We start from the raw sequence: 22,214 nt of genomic DNA, 5'->3' as shown, positions 1-22,214 counted from the left end.
AAGGAAGCTTTTGTGAGGGTAGTATTTGATTCACAACTTGAAAGCGGGGGTAGGGGGAAGGGGGTGGGAGGTGAGGGCACCAGATGGGATAGGTATCTCAGTCAGCTGAGGGGTACGGCTCTGCAGGCTTTGGGGGAGGACTGGCATGGTGCAGGTGCAGTGAAGAGGCTAGGTTAACTGGACCAGGGTGAGTATGGGGAGCCTTGTAGCGATCAAGAGGATTTAGGACATAGTGGGAGGAGTGTAGACTGTGGGGCTTGTGGTCTATTGAACTAACTTTGACTTCTGTGATTCATGTGAAAGGAAGAAGCAGGATAGTGATTTAATTTTAAATTTAAAGCAGCTTTGTAACTGCTCTGTTATAATAGATTATAAAGAGCCAATGGTGGGATTGGGGGGGTAAGTTTAGGATCCTGCTGACAGGAAGTGGTTACAATGGTGATGACCAGAAGTGGTCAGATTCTGAATGTGGTTTGAAACTAGATTGGATATTGCTGATGGATATGGAGATGTGGGAGAAAGAGAGTTAAAAGAGTGATGATGAGGTTTTTGGCCTAAGTAACTGGAAAGTATAGACTTGATAGTGACTGACATGGAGAACCTGGAGGAGTTGATTTGGGGGAGTAGGATCAGGAACCTTGTTTTGGGATCTGTTGTCAAGATAGTTGGATTTGTGTCTGGAATTCAGATGTGCTGTTTGGGCTCAAGTTACCAGTGTGATGGAAAAGAATGTCAAAGGACCAACTCCAGATTGCTCATTTGACAGAAGTTGGGAAGGTCAAAAGGAATCAACAGAGACTGAGTGGGAGCAGTGGGAGGGACACCCAGCAGAATGTATCCTAGAAGCAAGGGATTGGTAGTAATCAGTTGTAACTCAGCCATGCAAATTTCTCTTAAATGCTGTTTCTCAAAGGCTTACATTTAATTTCCTATTCATTTGATTTCTGGTTATAGCTTATTACAGATTTTAAGTAGAGCATCCTTTTGCATTCAGGAATTAGAGAACTGGAATTATAAAGGTGTTAAAAGAAGTAGAATTTATAGATTGTACTTGTTTATTGGAAAAAAAAACAAAACCAAAATCAAACTTGTTTATATAATGACTTAATTATTCCAGCAAATATTACATGATCTCATGATATTTTTAAACTTTACTGCTAAAGAGTTATGCTCTGAAGGGAATATTCATGAAACTTAAGAGTCAAGATTCAAATTCAGCTCTGGTGCCCCCAAATCCATATTGTTTCTAATAGTGTTTCTTTTGGGAGAAAATGAAGTTTTTATATTTATTACTGTAGTCAACACCTGACTTAGGAACTGCTAACTAATAAACAGTTCTTTCAGAAAAATTAGTGGGTGGTGGATCTCTCTATTCCTTTCCCTTTTCCAGTCAGTGCTTTAAAAAGAAAAAGATCCAAGTCTATTTTTAGGTCTGGAATCCCTTGATCATGGTTAACTTTGATTTTATCTACCCCCTGAATATCTTTGAAGCTGTTTCTTGTCACCATGTTTTCCCTCTGTGACAACCTCCTCCTCTATCTCCCAACTTTGTCCCATCCACCATCTTCCCCTCCCCATCCCCAAATAAAAGTTAAAATTTATGATTACAAGGCATCTGTAGTTTTATTGGTTGGTGAGAATTGTGTTCTTATAAAAATACTTTTGAATAATTGAAATTCTTTGAATGTTGGGTACATTCATAGGTCTTCATTTAAAAGATTTTTTTCCCCGTCATACATTCATTCATTTAAGAAATCAATACTAAATGTGTACAATGTGCTAGGTATGTGCTAGGTACTTAGGCTCAGTGGCTTACAGGAATTTCATATACTCATTGAGTTTACAGTCTAGCAAGGCAAACAAGTGTAAAACAATTTGAAGTAAATTAGGCCTGTATTATTTGGTGTAGCCAATTAACCTGGCACGTAACACTCAACAAACTGTTTCTGCTTTATTACTGTCCCTAAAAGTTATTACTTTTAGAAAAATCTGACTTCAGACCATTAACTTGGGGGACATTTGCTTCATATGTTACAGACTGCCTTGTATAAAATTGTTGATTGAAACCAAAAAGGCCTTATTGGAGGTGGTAATTTGGGGAGTGCAGGTTGTAGTATCTTGTTGTCTTGGTTTGAATCCTGGTTCTATTGCTTATTAATTAGTTGGGCATCTTTGGGCAGTTTCTTAAACTTAGGCTTGTTAAAGTGCTTGACAGCATTGCTGTGAAGTATTTCTTGGAGGTTACTTTTCAGATAGTGCCATGAACACTATGCAAGCTTAGTTAATGGTAATGCTTGTTGTTCTTATATGTTGTTTTAGTTTTTAAACATATGTTTAAAAACTTTTAATGTCTTTTCATGTAAACTTAGGGAAAGAGAACAGCCACCACGTTTTGCTCAGCCTGGGACATTTGAATTTGAGTATGCATCTCGATGGAAGGCTCTGGATGAAATGGAGAAGCAGCAGCGCGAGCAGGTTGACAGAAACATCCGAGAAGCCAAAGAGAAACTGGAGGCGGAGATGGAAGCGGCCCGGCACGAGCACCAGCTGATGCTCATGCGGCAAGGTACTTTTCTCATTGATAACTGTTACTATTGAAGTTGCTAGTTAAGAGTTTCAAGACAGTTCAAACTCAAAATACTAGAAATAAAATTTTTGCTTTTCTGAGAGAACTTCCTTATGAAAAAAAAAATTATTAAAAAAGCTGACTATTTAAGATTCTTATTGCGTGTCAAAAGATTACAGATGGATGTTCCTTGGCAGAGATGAAAAAGATTTCAGGTTTGCTGATGGATATGGGAATTTAGGAAGACTAAATTCTTAGTATTTTGCAAGAACACTTTGAACACTTGAGACAGGGCTAACTGAATTTTTTGTGTGTGTGATTTTTTTGTTGTTAACTGAATTTTTAAGAGCACTCATAGCAGGTGTTATGCATAACATACATTTATTAATATTCACTGGTCAGATACTTAATGTGACAAGCTGCTTAAGTATATATCAGAAGCTTAACTTTTTCCCATCCTTGTTTCTAGGTTTCTTATTATGTCTGCTTAATATTCTCTCTCCCCTTTGTTCTTTTCTGTTAATACTCCATGTAATTTTTTCTGATTCTTCCTATCACTTTTCCATTTTCCATAAAACTTTTTATTTATTTTTTCCTTAAAATTTTTTTTTTGGCTGTGCTGTGTGGTTTGCAGGATCTTAGCTTCCTGACCAGGGATTGAAATTGTGCTCATGCAGTAAAAGTGTGCAGTCCTAACCACTGAACCACCAGGGAATTGCCAGAATTTTGCATTTCTTTAAAGCATCTAATTGCTTTCTACTTTGCTCTTAAATTTTTTGCCTTTTTTTTTAAAATTTAGTATTTCACTAAATCTTTATCTCCCCTGGAGGAGGAAATGGCAACCTACACCAGTATGCTTGCCTGGAAAATCCCATGGACAGAGGAGCTGGTGGGCTACAGTCCATGGGATCGCAAAAGAGTTGGACATGACTTAATGACTACAACAATAACAACAGAACCTTTATCTATCTTTTCTTGGCTGCCCGTCAGAGATGAAGGTGCTACAGATAGCTGCCTGGTTTCTGTGGCAACCTTCTTTCTTTTATATATTTATACATTGTTTTTATTTTTTATGAAGTGAAGTGTGAAATAATTTTACTGACTCAACTAGTCTTTTTTTTCTGTACAGCGTTTGGGATCTTAGTTCCTTGACCAGGGATTGAACCTGTGCACCCTACATTGAGAGCACAGAGTCTCAACCACTGGACCACCAGGGAAGTTTGCAGAGGCTTTCTTATTGGAGTTTATGTCATCTAATCTTGGCCTCCTCTAAACTATTCTTTATACTAGAGCCAGTATTTTCTTTTATTTATGTATTTATTTTAATTGGAGGCTAATTACTTTACAGTATTGTAGTGGTTTTTGCCATACATTGACATGAATCAGCCATTTGGTCAGCATTCATCTGTAAATCTTTATATGGTAGATTATCATTTTCTTTAGTATAAAATCCACTTTAGCTTTTTTTAGCCTGTTCATTACATGTTTTGGAGAAGGAAATGGCAACCCACTCCAGTATTCTGGTCTGGAGAATTCCGTGGACAGAAGAGCTTGGTGGGCTGCAGTCCATGGGGTTGCAAAGAGTTGGACACGACTGAGCGACTAACACAATTAGTTCATGTTTTTGAAGCAGTTTCAGTCAAGTCACTGAATAACTGCTGGTGCCAAGTAAGTTAAAATCCAGCTCAGCAAATAACAGAAACTAGTCAGATATTTTTGGTTTCTTTTGGTACCCTAAACCTAATGTTTCTGTAAAGTCACTCTTTTTCTAATAAAATTTAACTCATTCATATCATACACTAGTATGTTTAAATATATACGGTAAGTCCTCTCAATAGGAATCTTAAAGTTGCAAGCTTTCAAAGATGTGTTCCATCTGCATCAAGTGTGAGTGAAATTGCAGCTTGCCCTGTTTCCTATTGCTGACGACTCCTCAGCTCTACCATCTCCCATCTTCTTTCCCTCCTCCAGTCGTAACTCTTCTTGCCTGTTATTTTTAATACTCATTATTTTATTTATATTTATAATCTTTGAAAAAATACCTCCTTTTGGTTGTGTTAGGTCTTCGTTGCTGCATGTAGGCTTTCTCTAGTGTCGGTGAGCCGAGGCTGCTCTTTGTGGTGGTGTGTGGGCTTCTCATTGTGTTGGCTTCTCTAGTTGCGCATCATGGGCTCCAGGGCACACAGGCTTTAGTAGTTGTGGCTCACAGGCGCTCATTAATTGTGGCTTGTGGGTTCTAGGCTCAGAAGTTGTAGTGCAAGTGCTTAGTTGCTCCATGGCATGTGGTATCTTCTTGGAATGGGGTTTGAACAGCTGTGTCCACTGCATTGGCAGGCAGATTCTTTACCACTGGACCACCAGGGAGGCCTCCTGGATTATTATTATTATTTTTTTTTTTAAGAAGAATTCCTGTGAGTGTTATTTACTGGATTAAAGGATAAAAAACACCTCAGGTTACATATTTTTTGGGTAATACTTTCCTCCAGAAGTACATTATTATGGCGGTATACAAATATATAACTTTTTGTGAAATTTCAGAAACTTTGGGTATTAGCAACTTAAAGGAATTAATTTGGAAGATACAAAATGTTGTAAGTTGATCGTGCTCCTGCTTCATATTAGATAGTGTGTTTATCAGATAATTTGATTGTCAGATCCTTTGAGCTAATTATTGTACCCTGTTCTGGTGAGGAAGCATGATCTGAGAGGGCAAAGCAGCTTTCTTAACTGGCCCAGCTTAAAAGAAGAAAATTCAGTTTTCAGGAAATATTCATGCTCTTTTCTTACTCCTTTTCATGGAAGAAAATATAGTATATATTTTTACATATATTACTATGTATGTTCCTGTTTTAAGAGCAGCAAACCTAGAAAATCAATAAAATTGTTAAAGGATACACTGTATTGACTTCTTAGTTAATGATAGTAAGATATTTGCCTTGCCATGTTTTGTCTTATTGAAGCATTTCCCCTTAGGAATATAAATAGACTGTATATTTTTGGTCTTTACCAGTCTCACCAGCTATAGAAATTATATGACAGTTATGGGCTCTCAATATTGGTTGTATAATGAAGTCATCTAGGGAGCTTCAAAAAAGAAAAAACTCATAGCTGGTTCACATCCCAAGAGATTTTGATTTAACTGATCTGTGGTTAAAAGGCACTTCAGCAGTTCTAATGAGCTAGTAAGGTTCACAGTTAATGGTAAAAATGTTAGAAGATCATTGTCGTCATGTTTTTTAGATAGCTAAATGTTATCTGAATCACCTGGTTCCTGGTGCATACAGACTTTCCTTGAGCAGAGTCCCCAAATTTTTTTTTTTAATTTTTGTTTTTTTAAGTTTCTCAATTGAGACTGAACATCCAGGTCTGGGATGTGGCATTTTGGAAGGAGCTTTGGAATACTGAGAGGTTTGGCTATATATCCCAGTGAACCATATCATGCCTGGATGACTAGAGCCATATAATCTGTCTGAATCTTTTTTTGTTTACATAATTAATACATAATTCAATCTTTTTTAACCTTCAGGGAGGATAATACTACCTTTTTATAATTATGATGCCCCTGTTGTTATAGTTAAGATGTTAGAATTATTTGCCTGTGGGATTTTAACTTGAACCATTAGGATTATAAGAATTCTGAATATAGTATTTTATTAAGAAATATTTGAGATAATTTATGTTCATTTTAGAAATTTGAGATAACGTGGTTATAGGAAAAAGAAAACCAATAATTGTGTTATCTGGAGTACTTATATATATTTTAAAATATATTTATTAGTGCATGCATGCATGTATAATTTGGTAGGATAGTACAAAGATATTTTTAACACTTGGGAGGTTTATCAACTGCTTCTCAAATGGGCATCTTTCGTTGTGTTGCTTCACTCTGAAAGCCTTGTTCTTGATAATGTGACATGAGTTCGTGACAGTGGGAATGCTTGTCCTGTTTAAAGTGGGCTTGTTCACATCAGTGTTCAGCCCTTTTTCCCCTTTCAGGAACTGTCCCCTCTTTTCTTCATGTGACGCTGACTTGATGCAGGAGGAAACGTGCTCATAGTGTTGGGAGGGATGTTTTGGGGTTTTATGCTGTGTCCAATCCCATTTTTCCTACTGTTTCTGGTCTGATGCTTAATCTGTCCTCTGCTGATGCTTCCCAAGGTATCATTTTGGGCTTCAAGCTTGCTGCTGAAAAAAATTGTAATTTGCTTAAAACTGTGTAAATGAAAATGTAGCTATTCATTCTATTTTTAGTATGTTCCAGACCCTGTGTTAAAGCAGTTACTACCCATTTTAATTTTTTAGCATAAGGGTAGATTTTATTTTCTTCATATACCTGAAGAAATGGGCCCAGGAATGATATTGATCTGGTTCATTACAAGCTTATAATTTTTCATTGTAGAATGGTGCGGTAAGACTTTAAAAAGAGAAGCTAGGTGCATGAGTATAAATAAGTTACTATATATATTGCCAGTCTTGGAGAACCTTTATGCTTATAGATGTAAAAATACAGAAGAAGAAGCTAAAAATATTAATCTGTAGTCAATATTTTGTAGATTTAATGAGGCGTCAAGAGGAACTCAGACGTTTGGAAGAACTCAGAAATCAAGAGCTACAAAAACGAAAGCAAATACAGCTGAGGTAAAGAACATCGTTATAACATATATATGAATATATGTAGCTTTTATTGCGTATGTTATTAATAAAACTCCAATGTCTGTTATTGACAAGTTGTATTTAATATTAATAACAGAATTGTCCATTTTTGACTACAGTTATGGGATTACTAACAGTCTCCCATAATTCATTATTCTATCAATATGATTGTTTCTAGCCAGTTGTGGACACTTCACAGACACTGTGAACTTAGAGGGCTTAGGCATTATTTCATACAATTTATTGTAAAAATGGACTGTGCTTTACTGGACTGTTTTTCTATAGATGCATATATTTGCATTCTTAGTTTTGATTTTTCCATGTGTTTAAGACTGGTTTGAATGCCATTATTCATTTTTGTTCTTCTGATAATTTACTTAAAAAAGATAATCTGGTGGTGGAATCCACGGTGAAAACAATATGAGCATCAGAGATCTCAGTACATGATAGACAACTGTGACAGGCAACTTAAAATCTTTCAGGTTAAGGAAGGAAGTTTAAGGGAGTAGTTGATCTAAGATGTGGAAAGAAATAGTAACAATTTTTCTTGCATCTGCAAGATTTAATTGTAAAATACAAGATAAATATTACTCTTACATGTTTCAACAGTCTTAATTAGGAATTGTAAGCACGGCTATGATAGATTAAAGCAAGCTTAAAATTTTGTTTTGAAACTGCCGTTAAAGTACTAAGTGCTGTGATGGGAAGTAAGGTGATCATGGGAAATGAAAGAAAGTGAAAAGCTATTAATGAGTTTGATGTGTCCTCAGGGTCTGGAGGTAGATGGTATATTCGTATAGTATATTTTTTTCAACTTTGTACCTGATGATACCAGTGTATGTGTGTTTCTGTATTAGGACTACTCTGATTTTACTCTAACCTGCTGCTGCTGCTAAGTCACTTCAGTCATGTCCCAACTCTGTGCGACCCCATAGACGGCAGCCCACCAGGCTCCCCCGTCCCTGAGATTCTCCAGGCAAGAACACTGGATTGGGTTGCCATTTCCTTCTCCAATGCATGAAAGTGAAAAGTGAAAGTGAAGTCGCTCAGTCGTGTCCCACTCTTAGTGACTCCATGGACTGCAGCCTACCAGGTTCCTCCGTCCATGGGATTTTCCAGGCAAGAGTACTGGAGTGGGGTGCCATTGCCTTCTCCGTACTCTAACCTACTTACTCTCAATTTATAGTACTTGGCAGGCCGCATCAGCATCTTAGCCTCAGTACTGCTGAGTCATAAGCTGACTCACCTGTGTTGTGATAAACCTTCCAGGTGACTCTGAGGCATTCTAAAGTTAGGAAACCACTGTTGTAAAAGAAACTCCCAATTAACTCCTTTCCCGAGGGGCCATTTTCAGTGTCTTTTCTTTTTTTAAAACAATTTTTATTTATTTATTGATTGATTGCTGCACTGGGGTCTTTGTTGGTGTCCATGGGCTTTCTCAAGTTGCAGAGAGAAGGCGCTAGTTTCTAGTTGCAGTGCATGTTTTTCTTGTTGTTGTGCCTTGTTGTGGAGCACAGGCTCTAGGGTGCGGGCTCAGTAGTTGTGGCACGTGGGCTCAGTTGCTCTGTGGCATGTGGAATCATCCCGAACCAGGGGTTGAACCCCCATGTCCCCTGCATTGGCAAGTGGATTCTTTACCACTAGGGACATCCTCAGTTTCTTTCTTACTGCTTTTTTCTGTTTTGTGTAATTGTGTTTAAGTCTCTACTTGTCCAAATAAAAGGAAACCTCCTCTCTTCTAAAATAAACCTTTCTGAATCTAGCTTTCTCCTTTTACATTTATCCTTTACAGCTAGGCTTTTAAAATTAGTGCCCTTTACTTATGCTGAAATAATAAGTAATTAAAAGTAAGCAGTGTGGGATGCAAAATATTATGTATAGAATAAACAAACAATAGGGTCCTACAATTATATTCAGTATCCTGTGATAAACCATAATGAAAAAATATATAGAGGATATAGGTTTGCAATTCTGAAACTACTTTTTTCCCTTTTGATCAAGACTTTATTGAGAATAATGTATATACTTTCTTAAATGAATAAATTAGGTAAATATGACCTGAGGTTTCTCATTGTTGGAGAAAGAAAGAAGGCGGAAAGGCTAAAATGAAAATGAATCCTGTCATGTTCAGTGGGGATCAGTATCAGTGTGAACTGAGTGCCGTTTAGTCTAGACAAATACAGAAATGCAGATGTGTATATATATAGATGTGTATATATGTGGGTTCATATGTATACATATATATATTTCCTAGCTCTGTCTACCCAGAAGCAGTGATGCCTCGGGAATAATGCCCAGATTTTTGTTTCTGAATATCATTCTCCAATAAAAGGAACCAGGGCTTTTTGGAAAAGTGGCTGATTCCAGTATTAAAAAGTCCAAGTTGACTGATGTTGTGCCAGAGTGAAGGGAAGTCCTTGAACTAAGCTCAGGCCTGTTGAAAGAACACAGGAGCTAAACTGAAGACGCTCCTAAAGGCCAAAGTTGGAACAATTTCAACAACAAAATAAGAAATGATAGGTTGTACATTTGTCAAATGATATTTATTCAGGTCAAATACCCATGAGTCTGTGGTGATAAAAGTAATTTAATGAATAAGTAAATAAACGGAGGAGAATGGACAGCTTTTCCTTAGTTGTTAGAAGTAGAATCCAAATAATAAATAGGAAAGGAGCCTGAGAGAAAATTACCAAGGAATGAATACTGCAGTAATACAGGCATAACAAAGAGTTAGTGTGGGTTTGGTTCCAGGCTACCACAATCAAGAGAATACCTCAATAAAGAGTCACCTTTGTACTATACTGTAGTCTTTTAAGTGTGCAATAGCATGATGTCTTAAATATTATTATATTTTCAATGTATTTCAATATTTTGAGATAATATTTTCAATAATATTAATATTTTGTGGGTTTCCCTCTTGATCATATTACAACTAATTATTATTTAATAGTAATCCTTTACATACACATTGGATTTTTGTTGTTCCGTGCTTGAATATACCTTTGGGGCAGAGGTTGGCAAACATTTTCTGGGAAAGGGCTCCTTCGTAAATATTTTAGGCTTTCCATGTCATATGGTCTCTGTCTCAACTATTTAACAGTGCTCTAACCCAGAGGTAGCCACAGACAGTGAGTGAACGATTGTTCCAAAATTTACAAAAATAGGTGGTATATAGATACCTGCTCCCAGGAGATTTCCTCAGTGGGTTGATGCAATGAGGGAGAGGGGGCTTGTGAAGGCTTCCTTCTGTACATAGTAGGATTTTTGTCTCAGCAGTGTGGTAATTTGCAATGGTTGGTACTAACTGCTTTGCCAATGGTGAATCCCAGGCTTTTTCTTTGTTCCATAATAGAGTACTAGTTTGAGCTTTTGGAGGCTGGATTTTTTTTGACTGTAAGCATATAGCTAGGATGCTGTTATTTTACTATTTTTTTTATTTACCCTAGATAATTGCTATGTCATTGGTTTGTTTGATTTATTAGAGGTTAGAGCAAAATAAAAGGAAGATAAATTTGATAAGCCACTCATTATCAAAGACTGGCATAATGTATAAATACATGATACACATTAATGATTTTTTTTGCCTGAAATAAGATATCTAGTTATGGCTTATATGTCACACCCTGAGTTTTTATTTACAAATCTCTCAGGCATGAGGAAGAGCACCGTCGTCGTGAAGAGGAAATGATCCGACACAGAGAACAGGAGGAGCTGAGGCGACAGCAGGAGGGCTTTAAGCCAAACTATATGGAAAATGTAAGTAAAGTACTAGTTAACTAAAGTGATTTTATATTGTCAGGTGGACGATGTATACTTAGAATTCTTTATATACTGCTTTATGTAGTACTGTATTTTCTAATCTTTCTGAATCGTCATGTTTATGGTAAACTAACAAGTTTCTTAACCTCTTACAGGTAGTAAACCAAAATTAGTTTCTGAAGATAATCATGCTTTATGAAATGGATATTAAATTGTGCTTTATTTCACTTTATCTTTTTTTAATTGTTGCTAAATTAGGAATCTTGATAAATCCCATCATCTCCACTTGACTGATGTTCACCATTAATTGATGTCAGTTCTTTAGTTTGGAAGATTTTAGACATATAGAAAAGTAGAGTAGTATATGCTTATTAGTCAGCCATAACAGTTATTAGTACTTGGCTGATCTTTTTCATCTTTAAGTAATCCTGAAATTTTTGATATGAAAACCTTGACTTCATATAATTTTATGTGAGTGTAGACCTATAAAAGATAAGGACTCTCAAAAAATTTCTTTATCATACTTTAAAAGATGTCAGTTACTTAATATTAAGTAGTAAAAGCCCCAATTTGTCCAAGTCTTCAATCTTTTAAAAAAATTATTTGGTTTCTTCAAATGGGTTGATGCATCCATTCTTTTTTAATCTGTAGGTTTTCTTTCTTTTTCTTTTTTTCCATTGTTTCCTTACTGTTTTTATTTTTAAAGAAACAGCCCGTCATAAAGAATATTTCACATCCTGGATCTTGTTGATTATATCCTGGCAGTGATGTTCAACAAGTTTTTTTATGCCTGAGTTTCTTACAAACTGGAAGTTAGTTTTAGAGACTTTATCTGACTCAGGTTTTTGTTTTAGGGAGGCAAAATGGTAGGGCAAAAAAGGATACTTCAAATGTGTTATAACCCACAGGTTCTAAATAACAGAGTCTTGTTCTTCACCTTAGATGAATGCCAGCTTAACAACTGACTCTAAAAAATACTTACCAATATTTTTTTCTCTGTTTTAAAGCCATGATTCTAAAGTTTCTGAGGCTAAATGTAGTAATTCAAATCACCGGGGCCTTTTTTTTCTGACTGTCTCTGTCCCTGAAAAATTTTAAAGCTTTTTAAATTAAAATGAATACAGCAAAGTAAATCCTAAGTAGAATAATAATCAAGAACTTTTTATTTTGCCTTCCATCAAGTAAATATCCTTTGAATGAAAATTACATTTTTATTTAAATTCCCTTAGAAAATTTTTTGTTATTTATAATCACACTAAAAGTTAATAGATTTTTAAATCCCATTAGCAAATTAGTTGAGTAAGTTTTCTGAGCATTGGGGTTTTTTTTTTTAGTAATTTCTAGCTTTATTGCAATTCTCTTTTCTTCTTGGGTACATAATACTTACATAGTGACATTTTAAAATTGTGGTCTTCTTTTTCACTGTTAAATTTTAATATAAATTTGTTGGATTTATCAATGTGAGAATATTTTACAGTGGTAAAAGAATGTGGAATTTAAAAATGTTCCCAAATGTGTATATTTTGAAAAGTAGTAAAGTGTTTTAATCATTAGAAAAGTACATGTGATACATTTTTTAGAGAAATTTTATTTCATTCCATTGATGACTAGGAAATTCTTCCCAGTTCTTCTGTGTACCTCAGTATATCAGTTTCTAAAGTGCTTGTCTATAGTTAAATTGGTGGGATTAGCTTTCTTAAAATTTTTCTGGCATAAACTTTATGTCCTTGGAGCAACTATGTAGCTGTGTCTAATGATTTAAGTCATTAAGGGACCAGAAGGAAATGATTACTATGTTCTGTTAAACTTAAGTTGGCTACATCGAAAGCTTGATTACAAACTCTGATTCTTTGAAATTTCACAGTTTTTAAAAACCTACATCAATATTTTTTAATATGTCCAAGTGGTAGGCATAATTAATGAAGGACAGATAGTTTTCACTTTTAATGCAAAAACTATTTAGAAATCTTGCTACAGTTTAAAATTGAAATTCTGCAAATACTTAAAACATTGGAATGTTTCAAATTCATTTTAATGGTGGGTAAGATGTAATAGCCAGGGAACTTTGAGAATAAATAAATTAGATATTTAAAAGTATGGCAGGTTTAGTGGAATTTCAGAAGTAGCTCATTTATTATTTGATACGATTATGCTGTCAGAAAAGTTAGATGATTAAATATTTTAACATAGAGTTTTAAATAGTTACCAAAAGAATGTTTTACATATTTGAAGCATCATAGGATTAATTTGGGTGGAGTAGAGGTCTGCAAAGGAAGCCTGGAACCTCCACCCATTTTTGTACCACCCTACTGCAGAGCTGAGAATGGTGTTTACATTTTTAAAGTGTTGATAGATAAGGAAAAAAAAAGACTACTAAACAGTATTTGTGACCATTAAAACCTAAAAGACTTACTCTTTGACTCTTTACAGAAAAAGTTTACTGAACAGTGGGCTGGAATTGGTGATTTTTTCTTTTTAATTAATAGTCATGTTAGGCCCCAAAGTTAGTATGTTCTTAATTTTTTTTGGAAAGGAATCATTTAAAATAGTATGTAGCAATGATATTTAATATGTAGGGGAAAATACAGTCTTCATTCTATTTTTAGTTTTTTCTGAGATAAGAAACTATGAATAGATAAATTTTTCATCATTTTGGTCTCAGTTTTATTTGGTTCCTAGCTTCATAATGCTTGTTAGTATAAACTAATCAGGCTAATCAGGCACTAAAGAAATATTAACAAAAGCTCTTTACTGGTCTTAAGTGGTTTGTGTTAATAGTAAAACATCGAGGCCATTGTTGCATCAGTTATTCTTCATTTACTTTCAAAACTGTCTCTGGAAAAATTTGTTGAACAATTTTAATGTTTGTTTTTGTTTTTAAAAGCTTTGAAATTAGGCCCTCTTATGTGCTTCTCTTATTTCCCTGTTCAGTGTAAAGGGAGGAATCACATGGTAAGTGTTCAGCTTGCCTGAGTAGTAAAAGTCATGTAGGTTTACTTGGTTTGTTTTAAGATGCCACCTCTCACTTCTTTCTAATATTCCTGTTAGGAATATTCCAACACAACAAATAGTAGCTGCTTCGGAGTATAAAATAAATACTTATTTTGTCTTGAATAGTATATATTTTTTAATGTAGCAAAAGACCTATTATGTTTGATCATGTTTTTCTTTGTTAGCTTTCAAATTGATCATAATATTATAACATGCATAGGAATATATTTTTAAGAGTTTGAAGAATATGCCAACTCTTCATCAATTAGAAGCTGTCATTTTAATTTCATACCTTATTTCTCCTTAGAGGAAGTCATGTTCTTTGATAATACATTTGTAATTATAAATTAAACATGTTATTTTTCACTCCTGCAATATAATATTTTTTTGACTCCTGTAACACTGTATATATTTTTATGCCGTTCCTTAATTTCATTTAGGTTTGTTTTTACTACAGTATAATGGGACCATTTTCTAGACAGACCAATTTCTAGGTTGAAATTTTCTACTTATCACAATTTTACAGCTTTGAACACAGAAGTTATTCAGTTAACATTAAGAATTTGTGAATCTGTATGATTGTTTTTTTTTTTTTTAATTGGGTTGTTTTGCTGCTTGTAGATTCAGTAGTTTAAGTACTGCTATGTATGTACCAGTCTTTATTTGTGGATATAGCTTGGATTGGAGTAAAGAGGAAATTTTAATTAGAATATTTTAAAAATGCAGTTTCTTGGAGTAATTCTTGGAAAAATGACGATGTCATAAAACATGTAAATATCTTTCTGGCTTTAGTAGTGGTATCATGTAATTATAAAATACTTCGACTTGGAGAATTGGATCAGTGCTTAGATCGGATGCTGCTGCTGCTAAGTCACTTCAGTCATGTCTGACTCCGTGCGACCCCATAGACAGCAGCCCACCAGGCTCCCCCATCCCTGGGATTCTCCAGGCAAGAACACTGGAGTGGGTTGCCATTTCCTTCTCCAATGCATGAAAGTGAAAAGTGAAAGTGAAGCTGCTCAATCGTGCCGACTCTTAGCCACCCCATGGACTGCAGCCTACCAGGCTCCTCCTTCCATGGGATTTTCCAGGCAAGAGTACTGGAGTGGGGTGCCATTGCCTTCTCTGAGATTGGATGCTACTTTGTTTTAAAACTTAAGTAGTTTCTTTGGCTGGCATGGTCAATATTAATGTTTGGGTTTTAGTAAAGAAAAGAATAGCGCTTCATATCTTTTTCATATATATATATATGTAATTTTTATTCCTTTTTGAGTAGGTAGGAATAGCCCTGGAGAATTGAACATATGCATAAAAACCTGAATGTTTATTACATGCCAAGGCAGTAATTTGACCCTCGTTCCTTAGTCAGAGGTGTCCATTGTAGCTCTTGGGATTGGACAGCAAGGCCACAAGCAGTGAGGGGATGCAGCCCAGCTAAGAGAGAGAGGCCTCTTCTTGGTAGTATTTCTGATCATGCATAGTAAGGAATCAGGGAGCTTTTAAAAAAGGTGGGTGCTCAGGTCTCCATCCTACTCACTGATTCATTTTGTGATTTTAGTAGATTCTGATGGATTATCTATTGGTAGCATATTGGTTGAAAATACAGTAATTTTCAACCTTTGCAGCATTTCTGTGGAACTTAGAAAAGTGCCTGAGATATAGTCCAATGGGACTGGGTTGCATGGAATCAGCATTTTAAAAAGCTCTTTGGGTTACTTATTTTCATTAGCGAAGGTCAGAAACCACTGGCCAGATGTTGAAATGAGACATATATTGAGATGAATATAGTGATACTACTTGAATTTTTTATGGAACCTGGGGACTTTGGGTGAAGTGAGAACTTAGGTTCATTCTGCATGGGAAATAGGGCTCACCTAGTTAACAGTACAAATGGCACAGCCTTCTGTGTGAATTGTGCTCTGTAGGTTTTTGGTGTGGCAACTTTTTGTTGGACTTTCATCCTTTATATGGAAGGGAGTATTGTCTCAAATGATACATTAATTTTTTGTTTTTAAAATATTTCATTTGACTGGGGGTCTGCAGACTAGGGTAAGTCAGGCCACATCTGAGTGCTGCCTGTTTATGGGAATGCAGTCATGTTTATGTTTTGCTTATGGCTGCTTTGCCCCAGAATGGCAGCATTGACTAGTGGTGACATAACTCTGATGTTGTGTCAAGACTGTATGGTCAGCAGAGCCTGAAATACTATCCAGTCCTTTCCCAAAAAAGTTTGCTGACCTGTGATCTCTGGCCAGTTTGAAAGTTGTGAGAGGGTAACAGGCAGGAAGGCCAGGGGTCTCCAAATGGAGGAAATAGCCTGCAAGTGTCGTTTTTTATCTCTCTCTCAAGCAGCAGGAAGAAACAAACTACAAGTGTTAGATTTTTTTTCCCTTCTCTATACAGATTTAAAAAGAGGTTTCTTTTAAAATTCTGTGTTGCCATGACGACACCTGGTTCCACCTGAACTTAACTTTTCTTGAACCTTAACGGAAATGTTTTTCTTAAGCTAGACTCTGTCTTCAAGTTGGTTCTGCCTAAGACTCAGAACTGACTTGACAAACCAGTATGGTTTACTCATGCAAATGTTCTCTTAAGCTATGTTCATGAGACTAGTATTTGCTTGGAAACCTGCCCTTCTTAAAGATTCATGTCAGTAGTTTTGTGGCCCAGGACAACTCACCTTGTGCCAATGTCATCCCAAAATGCATGTTTTGGGTGAGGGGCCTGATGCCAATCTCTGAGTTTTGAGACATTTCCTTTCTCTAACATCCTGTTAGTAGCTATATAACATCCGGCTAAAGACTGGTGGGGGGGGGGGTCCTCTTTCTGCCTGCTTCTGATGTCTATGTCAGAAGCTGTCTCTATCTTTTTTATACTTTAACAAAACCTTATCACACAAACTCTCTGAGCGATCAACCTCGTCACTGGCCCCTCCTCTCCTCCTGAGGCTGAGAATCCTGACGTCTTCCACCGCTTAGCAACAACCTTTCATTTAGGGGAGGGAATCTATAAAAAATGCCCCATGTTAACGAAACTCATAAAGAATTTGTAATTTAAGATGTAATTTTATTAATTTGTTTTTTTTTTTTCCAGTGTTTTTAGAAGGCCTATTGAGCAGAATGCCTCATATCCTAGAACCTTGATTCTTGGTTCTGAAGAATCCAGATTAGTGTCCTGAATGTTCATTGGTAGTCATGGTTATAAGTCAGAGCAGAAGTTATGGGAAGAGCCGATACAGCGTCACAGCCACATTGCTGATGTCTTGGAGTGGTCAAGTCTCTTTTTTTCAGTCAGTTGAGGCAAATCCTTTGATCCGGATTGCCACATTTGGCCTTTGTTTAATTTTATTCCAGTCCCTTCCTGCTTCTTGTGTGGCTATTGTTTCTCTTTATCATTATCACTTGATTTAATTATAACCTCCCCCCACCCCCCCCAAACAGTCCCCCGTTTTCCCTGTATAAAACTCAGCAGCAATTCTAGCCAGTAATAAAGTTTCATTAATAGGTGCTGGCAGAGCCAACTTGTCACTTAGTAATGAGTAGGTCCAAATACATTTTCTTAAATGGCTTTTGAGTTTTTGAGAGAAGCTGCCAAAATTTGGTGGTTTTCTCATGGCTATTACTTCTCTTTTTTTCAGTAAATTATTTAGTTCTAACAAGTGATTTGGTTGTATTGCAGTAGAAAATTGCGTTATTTTGGAAGGGTTAAGTAACTGACACATTTCATAGGATGACACTTTTCATCATCCTATGGAAATAAGAGTTATTTGGTGTAGGGTTTGGTGTCAGATTTAGGTGTGGGAAGGTCATTGCCGATTGCTGGTATAATGGAAGCCCACTTCTGATGGTTTGGGCCTGATGGTGAAAATTAAAATGGATAATAGGTTTGTTGCAGTGGTCTTTCATAGGATGCACTAGTTGTGACCATTTTTTGTTGTTAATATGGTTTCATTTATTTACTAAAATAATTTAATTGATTTATTACAGTGAGCGAAGAATTTTTCTGAATATTTTAGGATGGTACATAGACTTTATAATCAAATAAAAGCAAACATAACATTTTTATAATGTTAGCTAACATAGAATCTAGATGATCTTTAGAATTTTAATGATTTGTGTAATTTGGGTTGAAGATATAATACCATTTTAACCAGCTGTTAACTCTTTGATCATGTCTCAAAAGGATTTATTTATTTATTTTAATAATACCTAATTATTTGTAGGGAAAACTTTAAGTTTTTATCCAGACTAGGACAAGTGAATATGATACTAGGTAAAATTTTCTCTCTCTCTCTTTTTTTTAAATAGCAGGTATACAATAAGCCATCTTCGGCAAATCAAGTTGTGTTTGTGGTCACCCTTGTTCCCTTGTTATGATTATGAACAGCATTTTCCCCCCTCTGTTTTATCATTCATATTTTGAAATCTTTTGAATGAATCCAGATGGAAGTGGTTTGATTCTTTACTTCATCTACATTCTACACTTCACTTCATCAGAGAATAGTTTGTTAGACTTAATTATCTCTGTGTCATATTAGATGACTTCTTTGACCTTACCTTCCATTATAGTCTCAAAGAGGCTTATTTTTCACAGAAACCACCATATCCCTTTTTCCCTCATGGAGAATGTGTGTGCTCAGCACATATATAATCTCTGACTGTTCACCCCAGCTATGATCCTGGATCATTTTTAATATGATTTTTAGTACTTATATTGCCTTCTAATTATTTTCTGACATTTTTGTTCAATAGTTGACCTCTCGAGTTTTTTGCGGTCGTTTTGTATTTGTTATAGTTACTTAAATGTAAACTGTGAGGGTTAAATAGTTGTCCTTCAGACTACAGCAAGCAGCTCAATCACATGGTTTTGAGTGTTCTTTAAGAGCCACCAAACCTCAGTATTTTTTATTGAATACTCAAGTCTCAGATGTTCATCATCAGTAGTTTTGAAACATAGGTGGCATTGAGACGTAGCTGTTGATGTATTTTTGTAGTGTTCATAATGGTATCACATATTGAAGAGTAAAATAGCCATTTTCTATGCTTAGTTTTCACACATATAACTTTTTAGTAGGCGCATTCCACTTGAATATCCCTTCAAGATTGTTAGACTTACAGGAAGACTGAAGATTTCCTTTAGTAAGGAAATTTTGTTCACTGTTTTTCCTGTGTTTATAATAGTCCTGAGCTTTGTAGAGGATACAGAAAGAAATCAAGCCTAGGGTCACACACATCTTTGAGGATTTTAGAATATTTTAGGTACACAGGACCTATGTAGAGTAGGTTAAGAGACACAGCTAAAAAAAGTTCTGAAAGTTTAGAGAAATTTGCCTTCTTGAGAAAGAGTGTGTAGTCTCTGCACTGTTGAGGGGCTATATTGGGTGTATTTTAAAAGCTAATGTGATTGATTTATTATTCTGCTGTGTTGTAGGTATATTTGAAATGGTAAGTTCTTCTCATCTTACTTGGTTCAGAATGGTAAGCACTTTAGCTAATGTTTATCTTTTTAAGAGAGGCTGGAGAAGAGAGCTTACTTGTATTTGCCAATACAAGTGAATTAGAGTGAACACAGATTTTGAAATGTCCACTATGTGCAGTGTAAATAATAGGAATTTTGTTCAATTATTAAGTAGCTTGAAATCATAACAAAACATTTTATGAAGGCATAAAAACTTGTTACTTCTCCCTTGTGACTTGTTATAACATTTAGAACCTCTTACAGGAGTTATCCTACGAGATAGCTATGTAAAAAAAATTTTTTTAAGGCCAATCAGTATTTTGTATATTCTGTACTTTGTATTGAAGCTTTGTAGTATCACCTGAAATGTCAGAATTTTTTACCAGATCAAATGAGATAAATGTGAATGTCAGTATCCCTGTGTAATTACTAACTACTAGTGGTAGAGAGATCCAACCAGTCCATCCTAAAGGAGATCAGTCCTGGGTGTTCATTGGAAGGACTGATGCTGAAGCTGAAACTCCAGTACTTTGGCCTCCTCATGCGAAGAGTTGACTCATTGGAAAAGACCCTGATGCTGGGAGGGATTTGGGGGGGCAGGAGGTGAAAGGGACGACAGAGGATAAGATGGCTGGATGGCATCACCAACTCGATGGAGTTTGGGCAAACTCTGAGAGTTGGTGATGGACAGGGAGGCCTGGTGTGCTGCAATTCATGGGGTCACAAAGAGTCGGACACGACTGAGCGACTGAACTGAACTGAGTGGTAGGGAGCAGGAACCTTGAGTTTATAAGCATGCTCTGCTGGTGAAATGGACTTCTGTTTAGAATTCCAAGTTCTTGAACGTATATGGGTAAGTTTGCCTAGTTGTCTTGTGATACCCTCCACTACATTGTACAACCACATTTCAAATCCTGTCTTTTTTGGTTATAAATTTGTATAGTGATTCTACAAGTAGTGATTCTCAAGATGTAACATCTTAATTTGGTGTGCTGTTACTTTCCCTAAATCTTGCTTTTAAACAAAATTAAATGCTTGTATAGTAGTTTCTCTTATAAATGTAAATTTTAAGTAACTTCTTGAATTGTATTTAGGTATTATTTAAGTACTTTTAAATATTACTGTATATTGAGTTTCTTGCTTTGAGTTAACTACTTAGAAACTAGTTTGTCAAGATTTTAATCTTCTGGTAGACTACTAAGATAACTTGTTTTATGTCTAGTATCACAAATAGAAAAAGTTATTCTCATCTACTAAATACATACATCTTCATACATTGAAACACTTATGCTTTATTATTAGCTTTCTTCTGTTGGTGAGACCGACTTGAAATCACTTCTCTTGCAGCTGATATTTGGTCTTCTGTTTCGTCTTTCATCCTTTGATCTGGCCAGTCATGATAATTGTTTTGATTTTGATATGGAAGTGTACTGGGTAAGAAGTTATAGGTAAAGAAATGCAAACCAGTCACCTGTATTATATGTACATTGGTAAGATACAATTAAAAGTATTATGTATGTGTTGTAGTTGATATCCAGATTGCTGATTTCTTTAAGCATTTGAGATAAAATAACTAAATTTGAGGAATAATTATATACCCCTAATTAATTTCAGTTCTTTAAAGCAGCTTTTCAAATGGAATTTTCCATGACAGTTGAAAAGAGTGATCTTGAAAATGTCCCTTAGATATACAGATTAGAAATAAAATTCTCCTCTCAATAAAAATTTATTTAAAAATTAATTTGTTTAAAATATTTATTCCCTTCTATCTCTTGATGGGTATGGCTAGATTATATGTAGTTACACTTAATTCATTTTCAATTAGAGTCATCCTATGTATTAACAAGTAGCAATTAAGTTTGCTACTTAGTTGAATTTGACAGTGACTTCCAAACATTATGTCTACTAAGTTACCTGAACCAGGCTTTAGAAATGCACTGTTGAGTGAATGTAGTTTAAGAGGCACATGTGTTTGGGTTAATGCATACAGTAAGGTAAGAATAAAATCCCCTACTTGTATTTGGGGTTCCTTCTGTTTCTGATTCAGTATTTAACAAGTTCATGACTAAAACTTGATGTAAGTTAAGATAAAATTTATTCAAAGAGAAACAGTTAAAGTTTTAAAAAAGTAAACTTATTTTTTTAGATAAAAAATATGTTCCCTTCACCCCACATGCCTACAGACTCCTCACTGTCAGATTCCCTTACATTAGATCCCTGCAGCACACGGAGATCTCTTTCTCTACTTGTTACAGCAGGTGAACCTTCACTAACACATTCTTATCACCAAAAGTTCATAGTTTATATGTGTTGCAGCACATTCTTGGGTTTTGACAAATGTGTGATGACACATACCCACACAGAATAATTAATTTCATTGCCCTTAAACATCCTTTGTGCTCCACCTAGTATTTCTCCCTCCTCATAATTCCTGGCAACCACTGATTCCCTTCTTGTGTCCATATTTTTGCCTTTTTCAGCATGTCACATAGTTGGAATGAAGAGTCTTTTCATTTTGGCTTTTTAGTAATCCACATTTAAGTAGGTTCCTCCTCTGTTTTTTCATGGCTTGATAGCTCATTTCTTTTTAACACTGAATAATAATCCGTTACCCAGATGTACCACAGTTTATCCAGTCACTAAATGAAGGACATCTTGTTTGGCAGTTAGGAATAATACTGTTATACGTATTTGTGTGCAGGTTTTTGTGTGGACATAGGTTTTTGATACTTTTGGGTAAATAATGAGTATGATTGCTGGATCATATGTCAAGAGGAGGCTTAGTTTT

At 35.5% G+C, this 22,214-nt stretch overlaps 1 protein-coding gene across 1 annotated transcript in view; it reads left to right on the top strand.

Moving 5' to 3' along the window:
* Window positions 1–22,214, top strand: part of PSPC1 (paraspeckle component 1) — a 57,740-nt gene that overhangs the window by 15,505 nt on the left and 20,021 nt on the right. Inside the window, exons 4-6 of the mRNA XM_010851239.1 lie at window positions 2,370–2,566; window positions 7,120–7,204; window positions 10,870–10,975. Coding sequence (XP_010849541.1) covers window positions 2,370–2,566; window positions 7,120–7,204; window positions 10,870–10,975 — 388 coding nt within the window. The remainder of the gene's footprint in view (window positions 1–2,369; window positions 2,567–7,119; window positions 7,205–10,869; window positions 10,976–22,214) is intronic.

The sequence above is a fragment of the Bison bison genome, unplaced genomic scaffold (genome assembly GCF_000754665.1).
Source record: "Bison bison bison isolate TAMUID 2011002044 unplaced genomic scaffold, Bison_UMD1.0 scf7180017864299, whole genome shotgun sequence".
Classification (NCBI taxonomy): domain Eukaryota; kingdom Metazoa; phylum Chordata; class Mammalia; order Artiodactyla; family Bovidae; genus Bison; species Bison bison.
The sequence above is the reverse complement of the archived record's forward strand: the minus strand, read 5'-3'. Positions and strand labels throughout refer to the sequence as shown.